Source organism: Lutjanus erythropterus, chromosome 10 (genome assembly GCF_056507025.1).
Source record: "Lutjanus erythropterus isolate fLutEry1 chromosome 10, fLutEry1.hap2, whole genome shotgun sequence".
Lineage (NCBI taxonomy): Eukaryota > Metazoa > Chordata > Actinopteri > Lutjaniformes > Lutjanidae > Lutjanus > Lutjanus erythropterus.
Window position 1 is genome coordinate 3,826,209 of NC_139326.1, and position 12,065 is coordinate 3,838,273.

The 12,065-nt window shown below is 38.6% G+C and overlaps 1 protein-coding gene across 1 annotated transcript in view; it reads left to right on the top strand.

Moving 5' to 3' along the window:
• The window catches only part of glt1d1 (glycosyltransferase 1 domain containing 1), a 30,701-nt gene that overhangs the window by 14,836 nt on the left and 3,800 nt on the right, over window positions 1-12,065 (top strand). The window contains exons 7-11 of the mRNA XM_084727903.1: window positions 1,128-1,226; window positions 2,541-2,590; window positions 7,076-7,119; window positions 7,603-7,723; window positions 10,235-10,333. Of these exons, the coding sequence (XP_084584029.1) occupies window positions 1,128-1,226; window positions 2,541-2,590; window positions 7,076-7,119; window positions 7,603-7,723; window positions 10,235-10,333 (413 nt within the window). The remainder of the gene's footprint in view (window positions 1-1,127; window positions 1,227-2,540; window positions 2,591-7,075; window positions 7,120-7,602; window positions 7,724-10,234; window positions 10,334-12,065) is intronic.

Here is a 12,065-nt window from a genome sequence, read left to right on the forward strand (position 1 = left end):
GCATACAACACGAACTAAAACCTGGACTTCACTGTTGGTCCATTTGTCGTGCCATGATCTTGCTCTTAAGTGGGGGCTAAAAGCCCCTCAAAGTGTCAAAGAACAATCGTTCCCAGTTCTTGCATTTATGAAAAAGTTCCTCTGGTCCAAAAACGGCAAATGATTTTGGTGATCTCATAACGTCTCTTCTAGCACCACAATCAGCTTGACATTTGTGGTTTTTTATGATCTGTCTGAACCTTCAACTTTTCATCTAGCGCCATCATCGGGCAGTTTTTGGGGTTTTTTTGGTGCAATTTGGTCAATGACTTTCAAGAATAATGTAATTCAAGTGGTCTGAAAGAAAACTAGATTCCTGCTTCTCTTCTTGGCTTTGTCAATTTCTTCCTTCAGAATCATTTACCACACTTTTAATTTTGTTAATGACCAAATACCCACAAAGTTAATGAAATTCCCGTCAGCCTCAGCTGTAGTATTTGGTGCATAATAGCAAACCATAGCAGGCCAACACACCAAACCCAAATGTTAGCGAAAGAGAGAGAAAAAAGCACAGCATGTGTTTCAGGGAGGTGCTGGCAACTCGAAGATTGTTTTTGCTGAACATGAACGCGAGCCTTATGAAGCACCGGGCGAAACGCATTGCTCTCGTCACTGTTAATGAAAGATTCTTGATTATATTTTTGTGAGTTCCTGACTAATCTCTGGATTGATCCTGAAAGTTGAATGATCTGGGAAAAGAGCCCATTTATTTGGTGGCAGTGCCTCTCAATGAAATCAAGCTTCTTAAAATGTTTGATGTTGTTAGCATGATGTCGGGATACCTAATTTTAATCTCAGGCTGTTCAGCGAATAAATTGTGACCCAAACACTCTGGCTCTGTAGTTGTGACGCCGTATTACACACTGATTAGGCTGCAACCTTCCAATATTTTCAACAGACTATTTCCCTGCTGAGTGTTACAACTGTGATCAGAGAATTGTGCGAGCACATTAGTCACTCCTGTCTTATTTTCCTCATGACCTTGGGTGATGTATTGCTTTCATTATCTGCCGATGTACTTGGGATGTTCATTATGCAGTGTTTTGATATTGTGGTGCTGTCTTTCTGTGTGTCTGGCCTCTTTCCAGGTGTAAGCAGTGAGCATGAGGATGAGCTGCAGGTCTTCCTTTTGGTGTGTGGCCTCAGAAGAGTCAAAGACCCCCTCTATCTGGTGGAGGTTTTTTCAGGTATGACAATTTAAACACTTATGTTTGGGTGGGATTAATCTTAAACATTTTCACTTTTCATTTTCAAACATTTTTCAATCCAGACGCTCAGTTCAAACCTTAAAATGTTCCACATCTTTGAACAGTATGAGATTTATTTAAGTTCAGTCCCTTTCATAAAAATTAGACTTTTTTTTCCAAACAATTTGTAGCTCTTTAGCTGCTTCTTCAATCCACATTAAAATTTCCCAAATATTCCAAATTTTTCTGACACTGTTGGTATAACTGAATGTTTAAACTAGCAGTTCAGTTTAGTGTCAACTTTTCAACAAGCATTAAAATATTCCACATCATTCCTGCACTATTCATATTATTAAACAGCAATTCATTTTAGTGTCAACCTTAAAGCAAACATTAAAATATTCCACCTTATTCCCATATTACTGGTATTATTTTATAGTGTTTAGTGCCAGATTTTCAACCTTAATATTCAAACACTATATTACGCAGCTTTTAAAGCCAGCAATGTAGTTGCACACCTCTAGTTTCTTCACAAACTGACACCTCTAGTTGCATGTATGTGCTCATACAGAAACACATATTCAAATGATATAGCAAGTAGGCCAGCTGAAAGAGGAACATGTGGTTCTCGCTGGCATGTTTTAATCCTCTTTAACCTTTTATATCAGGTAAAACCCCAAATTTACAAAGCCTTTCTCACTGTATTTCTGTACTACCCCTCTACCCTGCTGTAGAGGCAATGGCGATGTCATCATCAATTAAGAATGAAGTTAGATCTCTGCGGTTGAGTTTCAGCTAATTGAAAATTTATGTGAAAGTGCAATGAGATTCTTCTGACAGCTCATGTTGGCCCTACAAAGACTTGATCTTTTCTAGCTGAATCTTGCCTGTATGGTGTTTATTTTTCTGATGTCTACCTTATATACAGTCTATCTTATATACAGTATCTTATATGTATCTAATAAAATCAGCTGTGAGTATTTCCACTGATCAGTGACATCAGTGGCTTCTCTTTAATATATTTATTTTATGTGGCTCTCACAGCACACAGTTATGGTAATAAGACAGCACTAGAGGGCGTCAAATTGTATATTAATGTTTCATGCAGATAAGAGAACTAGATGTGTGGATTCTCACATGGCATTTCTTGGAATTAAATTGCCCTGTCCACGTGCACTAAGCCAGTATCACTGTCAGAACTGTGTGCAAAAAACAACTTAACTGCTTTTGATAAAGCTGCTGTTGTTAATTTCATCCCCAAACTGTTGTGTTGTGTTTTTGTTTACATTGCCAGTTTCATTTGCTGTCTTTCAGAGTGGCATTGTGCAAATCCACTGAATGTGTTGGTCATCATTGGGCCAAAGGTGGGTACACACTCATTATACAGATTTCTGTCATACCTGCCATGTGTCTCCCTGTGCTCTCCTTTCTGTACACTGACTCTCTGCACTGCTGAAATTACCTTGAAACCTTGCCTGAGAGTTAAAGTGGCCTCTAATTGGATGTAGCAGAGATACCAGCTTTAGCTGTTTAGCTGGAATTAACACTGAGAGGAAATGACAATCTTCTGCAGACAGGACGAGGGTCAGCTGCAGCAGCAGTGGTCCTGCTTGTGTCTGTGTGTGTGTGTGTGTGTGTGTGTGTGTGTGTGTGTGTGTGTGTGTGTGTGTGTGTGTGTGTGTGTGTGTGTGTGTGTGTGTGTGTGTGTGTGTGTGTGTGTGTGTGTGTGTGCCAACGACTGGCTGACTGCTTGATATACGGATGCACTGCCTACTCCAGATGAGCACTCGCCTTTGACTAGTGACCTGTGCAAAACTACCTCATTTTTACACACATGGATGGGCATATATCTGGAGATGTGCTGGTATAAATTAAATCAGTTTGTAGCCCTGTCACACACCATCACGCTTCTGACGTTAACTGCACATATACAGGATACACGGCCAGTGATGGAATACAACTTAATATATTTACACAAGTACAGTTTTTGAGGTTCTTTACATTTTCTGCCACTTTCTACTTTTACTCCATTACGTTTCAGAGGGAAATATATCACTTGTCAGTCTACTGCATTTATCTGACAGCGTTATTTACTTTACAAACTAAGATTCTTACACACAAAACACAAGATGAGTGTAAAAAATATGCTGTTTTGTTATAAATTATATCCAAGAGTTTATTGGAGTTCAGCTTGAAACTGTTAGTTGATTGACAAAATATTAATTGGCAACTATTTTTATGACTGTTTGTCACATTTCATGTAAAAACATTCCAGCTTATCAAATGTGAAGATTTTCTGTTTTTCCTTTGAATTATTTTAATCATTTCAATTTTAGTTTAATAATGTTGAGGTTTGGACTGAAGTTTGGACAAAAAAGGTGAAGGTGTCACTTTGTGACAGCATTTCTTACTATTTTCGGAATTTTTGCAAATCAAAAAGTCATTCAGTAAACAGAGAAAATAATCAGCAGATTAATCTGTAATGAAAACAATCATAAGTTGCAGTTGGGGCTGAGTTATATGGCTAAAAATATTATCTTGATAAAGAGTTCATATCAGTTGATATAAATAATTAGCGTGATAAATGTCAAATCGTTATTTCTTTCAAGTGTAAAGGGTGATTTTTACTGTACTATAGTGAGAGTGAAAATTGAAGAAACTATTCTTTATTGTCAGAGCATGACAAATACTTGCCAAGCAGCAGAATATTTCAGTAATTTCTTACTTTCTGCTTGTCCTAATGAGTCCTATTTAATCAAGGATGAAGCAGGTCTGCAGTCATGTTTTCTTCTGTGTCACTCTCACTCAGTCTGTCAGCCTCTCTGTTAGCACACGGGACTCGTCACTCATCATATGTGCCGTGTGCCCGATGTATGTTCTCATTAGTTTGTATTGGGTCGTCTCATCACTTTTTGGATAAGCTACCAAAAACCACAACCTAAAAAGTGGTTTATTAATCTAACCTTTTCATTAACCCCAAGATTAAACATACAGGAGACCTCACGCCCAAGTGTAACTTCAGACAGAGATGATTTTTTATTTTTTTGTCTTACAGCCTGCCATGATTTATGATATTCATAAATCAAGCAGTCAGACAGACAATCAAATTAGAGTAGGGATTTTTTTATTTACAATTTCTGTAAAAAGAAAAAAGAAAATTAAATCAATTTCACTTTTATGTCATCATTTCTATTTGCTTAGTGCTGCAGATATAAGTCATGTCCCAGCCAACGGCAGCAGCCTCAGCGCTCCAATCTGTCACTCATTGATTTCTCTCCAAGTTTGTCTCCATCTTCTCTTCTTTCTGACTTGCTTTGATATGACTTGAGTGTACAGTGCAGTATTTTAGTGTCTGTTCTTTCTTTCAAACAGTGGTGTCAGGCAAAAGGTACGTTCTGCTTTAGTTTTGCTCAGAAACAACTCAATTAGACATGGCCAGGGGCTCATACGCGCTCTTACTGCCGCTTCTTGCTCCGCTATGCTTTGTTGTTGTTTGATGAAATGCTTCAGTGGAAGCAGAGACGTGTGATTCATCCCGACACCCCTGAATCACAGAGGAGGTCTGTTTGTTTGTTTGTCTGAGAAAATGGAAAACCGTGTAGTATTATTATTATAATAAACGTGTTTGTATGACCACCAGATTTCCCCTTGATAACTGTAGGGTTCCACTTCTGGTTCAACATAAACATTATTAATATATTCAGTGAAACAACAACAAATATATGAATGCATCAGAAGTTAGAGTGAGACTTTGCTCACACTGTCGTAATATCAATAAATAACAAATCTTATTTATATAGCACTTTTCAAAACAGATGTTAGAAAGTTCTTCACGAGACAATAAAAACAAGATAAACAATGAAATAAATGGCAATATGGTACTAAAATAGTAAAACAAGGTGATGAAAAGCAAATGCATGTATATACATAAGGCACATAAATATAGCCAGGCATACATAAACATATGTGCACAGGCAGACACATTATGAAAATGCCATCCTAAAAGTATTAGTTTTTAAATGTTTTTTAAACGTGGATACAGATGTTGAGGATCTTATCTCTACAGGTAGTGTGTTTCAAAGTTTTGGGGCCCCTCTGTTGAGGCTCATAGGATGATCAGGGTTCCCACACATCCTGCAAAACCTGGAAAACAGTTTCATATTAAATGAGTTGCCAGTCCTGGAAACACATGGATGATCAAAGAAAAGGTAAAATTTCATGTAAATTCTTGTGTTCTCCAGTTTTTCTCTAAGTTAGATTCTAATCTTACTGACTTGTTTTAAATGGTTGATTAATGTTAAATCAAGTAGCGTGTTTGGTGCAGTTGTAAAATCAATGTGCTTGCTAGCTTCTTTTGCCTGCAAATGTTTGTGATTCAAATCTGGCTAGAAGAAATTATTGATTCATCATTTGTTTAATCAGGAAGATTCACTTGAGATACAGTATATCTTCTGCCACAGTCCTGATCAAGATGGACAGCAAAAACATTTTAAAAAGAAGGGATTGAGGTTTTAATTTTCTGTAGTAATTATAATAATGATAAAATATATTAAGGGTGGAGAGGAAGAGGAGATATTGTTATTAAGTAGTGTTGGCATTATTCTTATGATCAATTTGACATAATTTCTAATCATGTAGAGATGATTTCATTGATAAATTGTTGCCATAGACTACATAACTTTTAAATAAGACTCCACAGAGAAGAACATATTAGTGATCCATGTCTGTGTACCATTTAGATTATCACTGAAAATGTCCTGGAAAAGACCTAGAAAAGTGGGAACCCTGATTATAAAAGAGCTATTATGTACTCTAGGGCCAATCCAGTGTGTGCTGTAAAAGTGAATAATAAAAAGGAGCCAGAGCAGGTGTGATCCTTTTGTTAAAGTCCATTAAAAGCCTGGCTGCAGAATTTTAAACCAATTGTAGAAGGTTGCATCTGACTGAAAAACACCATACAAAGATGTCATGTCATGACGTATTATACATCCTCAGCTACTCCATTCAAGTAATAAGCACTCTGGCTGAACAGTCATTAGGTGCAAAATTCAGGTCAGTTTGTTAGCGATGACACATCTCACTCCTCTACAGCTGGGCTTTGTCAAGTACAACAGCATGCAGCATATCCTGTATTATTACTGAATGGAATAAATCTAAAGCTTATTTTAAAAATGTAATGAGAAAAGAAAATATGAGGCAAAGGACAAAAAACCAATGTCATTATCACAAAAGAGAAAAGGTGACAGATTCACTTGAAAGAACTAAAACATATCGTGTTCCTTCTGGTCACGTCTGTCCTGTAGGATTTCTGTGGATTCACAGAGGAACAGAACAGAATCAGTGGAGTGCTTAAATCATTTGTGTTTGTTAATACAGCCTTTATCGTGATCTATCCCCTGCTGGTTTTACAATGTCTGCTAAATCCCAGATTACACCAGGATACAAAACACTTCTCAGTTTGGATTCTTTGATTTTAATGCACACGTGTTTACAGCAGATTTCCATTTAGAAATACCATGAGCTATAAAATAGAAGAAAAAAAAGTAGCAGCTTGCTTGGCAGCATCTTTGACCTAAATTGCTATGCTTTGACTTTTACTGTGGGCTGGCTAATGCACGCAAATCCCACATTGCAATTAATCAGATTGGCCACCCACCCTACCCTGACCCCAATCTCTGAAAATACAGGATTTTCAGAGAATGATTTGCTCATGATAGAAATTATTAATTGTGTCATTGTTTATTTTATCCTCCCGATTAAGTCATTGCTGGCATCCTTGATGAAAACACAGGTTTTAACAGTGAGAAAACAGGTTTTGCTTGTCTTTGTGATGTGTCTATCTCTTTTAGATTGATCCTGTACTCACTGCTGAAGTGGAAGCTGTTGCTCAAAGGTAAGTCTTTTCTTTTTTTTTTTCTTCATCAGCTACTCATATCTCATGAAAGAAAACTTGAGATCTGACAGTCTAATTGCCAATACTTTGCTCTTGTAAGAAAGACTGTTTATCCTTCTGTTCATCCCATGTGGCACAAGAAAATATCTCTGCAAATGTAGCTTATGTTTATCTTGATATAATACAAACAGAATGGAAATCTGAGGGGAGCACCAAGATACTGTGGGTTTTTTTAAATCTGTCCTCCCACTCTCAAGTCTTGGCTGATCTTTCAGTTTTTCGCCAAGGGCCTTCACCACTACACGAAATGTTTGCGGCAAGAATCTGCCCTCTCTGGTTAGGACTTTTACCTGGACCCTGTGTGCATGTCACACATAGCGCAGCCGTGTGTCCTGCCCTGAGTTTGTCACTGCCCTTTAGCATCATTCACGCCTGCGTGAGCCCTGAGTCACACAGAACTGAGCTCTGCCACTGCTTCTGCAGAACAGCGGGGGTCTTCTTGGCCCAGGAGAGGAGCCAACAGGAGCTTCACGCAGCCATGAAAAGGTGCTTTGCCATGGTCAACAGCTCCATCTCAGAGGGCATGTCAGCAGCCATCTTGGAGGTAAATATCTCCAGGCCTCGTGGGTAACTGAGTAACAATTCAGCTGCTGCTAAACACAATTGTGTCTTTTTTTACCTCGTGCATTGTGGTGCAGAATAATATTTTGGTAACGACGAATTTGATTTATATCAAAGTACAGTCAGCATAATATAAATGGAACTGTTTCATTTTGCTCCCATTTTTAATGAGTTTTAATGTTTTTCTCTGTGCGCACACAAAGTTTACCCATCCACCTTCCACAGATGTGCCTTGGAATGGCCACCAGAACAGGAATTTAATGGTGGCCATGACTGCCACGGCTGCCGTGTCCCCTCACTTTCGTCCCTCAAAAATAATCTGCCCTGCAGCCTCAATATAAACTCTCTTAAATCCTGAAGCCTTGTGTTATTCTACAATTCTGTGGTTTACACTGCAGACTGAGAGGACTGTGAAAAGTGACTTTGGACTTTCTCATCATTTAATATGAAACTATTATGAAAAGTTTCTCATTATTTTACTAACTAATACTAACTCATTATATATCACATAGTATTTAGTATGACATCATTACAAAGATTGACCTCTGACTGACTTCCAGTATCATGGAAGTGCAGTAATCTCTTTTTTAAAAGTAATTTAGCTGTTTTTTAAGACAAACACAATTCTGAAAAAGGGTAAATAGCAGTAACAATAGTATTATAGCTCAACCTGTGATCTATCCCGCCTTCCTACTATCCCCCATCCCCCACCCATTTCCAGCTGGCAGCTTGTGACAGTGAAAAATAAAATAGAATAAGATCAAATAAAATAAATGAACTAAAAATTGAACATAGTAGATGGTTAGAGGATGCCTGGAGATGTTGGAGGTCAAAGGCAGAAACACGACCAGCTACAGCTCAACCATAACATCAGGTGATCCCCAGACCCTGTAGAAATTTTCCTCCGACCTGCGAACTGAGCGTCAAATTTTCTCTGATTTTAGACAAGACATAAAGTCCTGAAGCCATTCAGAGAGTGTCAGTAGGGCAGCACCCTTCTGTCTGAGTAAGACTGCAAAGAACAAAGAATCACACTTTTGGTAACCCCTCCTCATCAGTAATGCCAAACAACTGTGAGAAGGTTGGTTTTAATGGCATGGTTCAGAGTCTGGGATGGGGTCTGAAACACCTTCTTTATTTTAACTTTACAATGCTGGGACGCAGCCAGAACACATGCATCAGTGAGACATTGGGGCTTTTGCATTTGTCACAATTAGGACTAAGCTCTGGACACATCCTATCCATCCTTTTTGGATATTTACCTCGCGAGGTAGCTGGATTCACAGGATCATGTGAGAATCCATCTCGCCAGGCTTTCAGTTGTAAGCTTGTGTCGTCACCAAATGTGGTGCAGCCAGTCAGTGTCTTCGGAGGGACTACTGGCAGCTACAGGTGTGGTTTTAGGTGTGGCAAGCGTCAATTGAAGCGACTCGTCTCAAACAAACAATGGCAGCTCCTGAAGAGGTTAGATGCTGTGATGGCCTCAGTTCTGTCAGAACTGGAGAGTATTTCTTCATTGAAAGAAGAGCAAAGGACGTCACAAAAACAGAGTGCATCTTTTTAAGGATGGCATCAGGCCCATGTCCTGTTCCCAAGCTATTTTGATCTTATTTAAAGGAGTGCATTTTAGCTCCGATGCAAGATTGTAAATGGAATAATGACCCTTTTGTGAGTGGTTGGAGCGAGAGGAAGCTGTCAGTAGGGTTATGAGCAGACATTTGTGGGTAGCAGGTGATCTGGCACCATACATAATGTCTAGCAGCTTGCAGATACCTAAAGAAGTGGGTCTTTGGCAGGTTAAACCTCTCAGACAACTCATCAAGTGAGGCAAAACCAATAATCATGCCGTTTAATCAGCATCTCTGTATGCCACACCTGTTCAAATGGTTGGATTATGGCAAAGAAGTGTTCATGAAAATGGACTTTAACAAACAAAATTTGAGAGAAATAATCCTTTTGTGTGCTCAGAAGAAGTCTGAGAACAAAAGCAAAAGTGCTTATTGTTTTGTTTAGTGTGTATACAGAGAATTTCCCATCCAAAGCCCTTGAAAAATTTGAACGGTGTGAATATTTACAGGAGCCCTTATCTCGCTGTTTCTCGCTCAGCTACAATGTTATCTGACCACTTCAGGGACAATTACCCAAATTAATTGCTCGACTCCAATCTTCCCATTCCTGAGTGAGCAAAACCTGCAAATCCACTTAATCTCTTTTAAACACAGTCGATTAAGACAATCCACAGTAGGCTTAAGGTCTGATTAGTCTCTTAGCATGTTTCACTCAACAACCTGCTGAAGGTATTAGCTGATACAGATTGTTAATTCTGTAAGCGAACTAAAGGCACGGAAGAGCAGAATAGCCGAGCTGTACAACTTCCAAGGTGCTTAGGTGATCTTTTTTCCACAAGAATAATAGAACGAGTGGGTAACTTTTCTCTTTTTTGGCATTGTAAATCTCAGCAGCTTTAACAGTGTTTATCTCTCCGCTCCAACAGGCCATGGATCTCGGGGTACCCGTGCTGGCCAGGGACATCCCAGGAAATGCAGCCATAGTGCAGCATGAGCTCACTGGACTGCTGTACTCAACTCCTCAGGTATATAAGGACAAACACTGACCAGGTCACCACATGACCAGGTCAAACACTGACCAGGTCAAATACTGACCAAGTCACGAACTGTGTTCAGCTATGTGAAAGGGCAATGCCAGTATTTTCTAACCTGGGCCCTATTATCATATATTTCTGACTAATAGGTACAACATTTTTGGAACTGGTCCAGTGGATCAACTCAGCCAGCACAAGCTGTAATGACTGCAAACTGATTTTTGGATTGGGATTTTGGGGTGCAGATTTGCCTTTGTTTTTCACTAATTTCCTTTTTAATATATTCATTCTGTTTTTTTGCACTGACATTTTGTGTTCGGGTTGTTTTTAATTGTGTCATCCCTTGTGCAATTTGCTTTAAACTTGAAAAAAATAAACTAAACTGATCTTAAAGAGAGAGAGAGAGAGAGAGAGAGAGAGAGAGAGAGATCTTGCCGGCACCCCTAACAAAAAAAATTAGTACTAATAATAACAATTAAAAAATCAAAGGTCAAACTGTCACAAAATAATAACTGCTGACTCCCTCCTCTGAACCGGCTGCAAGTCATCAACAACTGCTAGGCTAAAAACAAGACTTGCCTGGTCCCTTGCAGGCCACATTTTGGTCTTTGTCGTGGTTCAAAAACTCCATAGAAAGGTTTTGTTTCATCTGAGCATTTACAAATAGATTTAATATCTTACATGTTATGATCCACTAAAGTTAGCCATGATGCAAGATGAATGAATCCCTGCATTTCTTATCTTCGCCCTCATCTTGACTGTACCTCCATGGCTGCTGCTGTGTGCTGCCTGTGTGCAACCGTGCGGTCAACATACTGGAGTATTTGAGGTCAGCTAATAAACAAATGCAATGTGAACTGCACTATAAAATCAACTGTAATTCACTTAATTTTGAACCGATTTTGTTTAAATTTGGTTTGTTATAAACACAAGAAATTGAACATGACAGTGGCTACTTGTTAGAATTAAACTCGGTTACTGGTGGTGATCCAATCAGCCTTATGCCAACACATTAACCTCCTCAAGATCCAGTTTCCACTGGAACATGCAGGCTTTGACCTCTGAATAAGCAACATCAAGTGTTATTCTGAATTTCAGTTTTTGTGAGTTTCTCCAAAAATGAATTTTTTAAAATATTTATTATGTTGTTGTAAAACTGCCTGGTTGCTTGTAATGTCCTTAAACAGCCATTCCCAAACTTAAGAATCCCAGTGTGCTGTAGCCCAAACTTTGCTAATCACTACTCTAAATAGAAAACAAAATGTTCTTAATAAATAACAGTGGCAAACAAGTAATCTCATTTCCCCTCTCAAGCATCTGGGAGGAACTCCAGTGGCTGCAGCACGATTTTTATTTTCAGTTGATTATACAATTATGAAAACATTCATATATGAATATTATATACCACTATCATATTCTGCCAATACATTCCCTAAATCTTAAGCGCAGGACCTTTATGTTTATGCAGTTAGGTGAACATATAAATCTATGTAAGAAAACTTTTACAATACTATACAAAACTCCTTATTCAAATCTTTGCAGAGGGTGTTTCACTGTCTCTTGCCTGGTGGAGATCTGCACTCTACTAGTTTGTTTTATTGTGTAACTGTGGTGTTTTAACGCATTAGTTCAGACCTGAACTAACCCTTCAAAACACCAAAGTACCCCAATAACATGGGTAAAAATAGTGCCCCGGTTTAAAAATACTGCAATTACCCTTTAA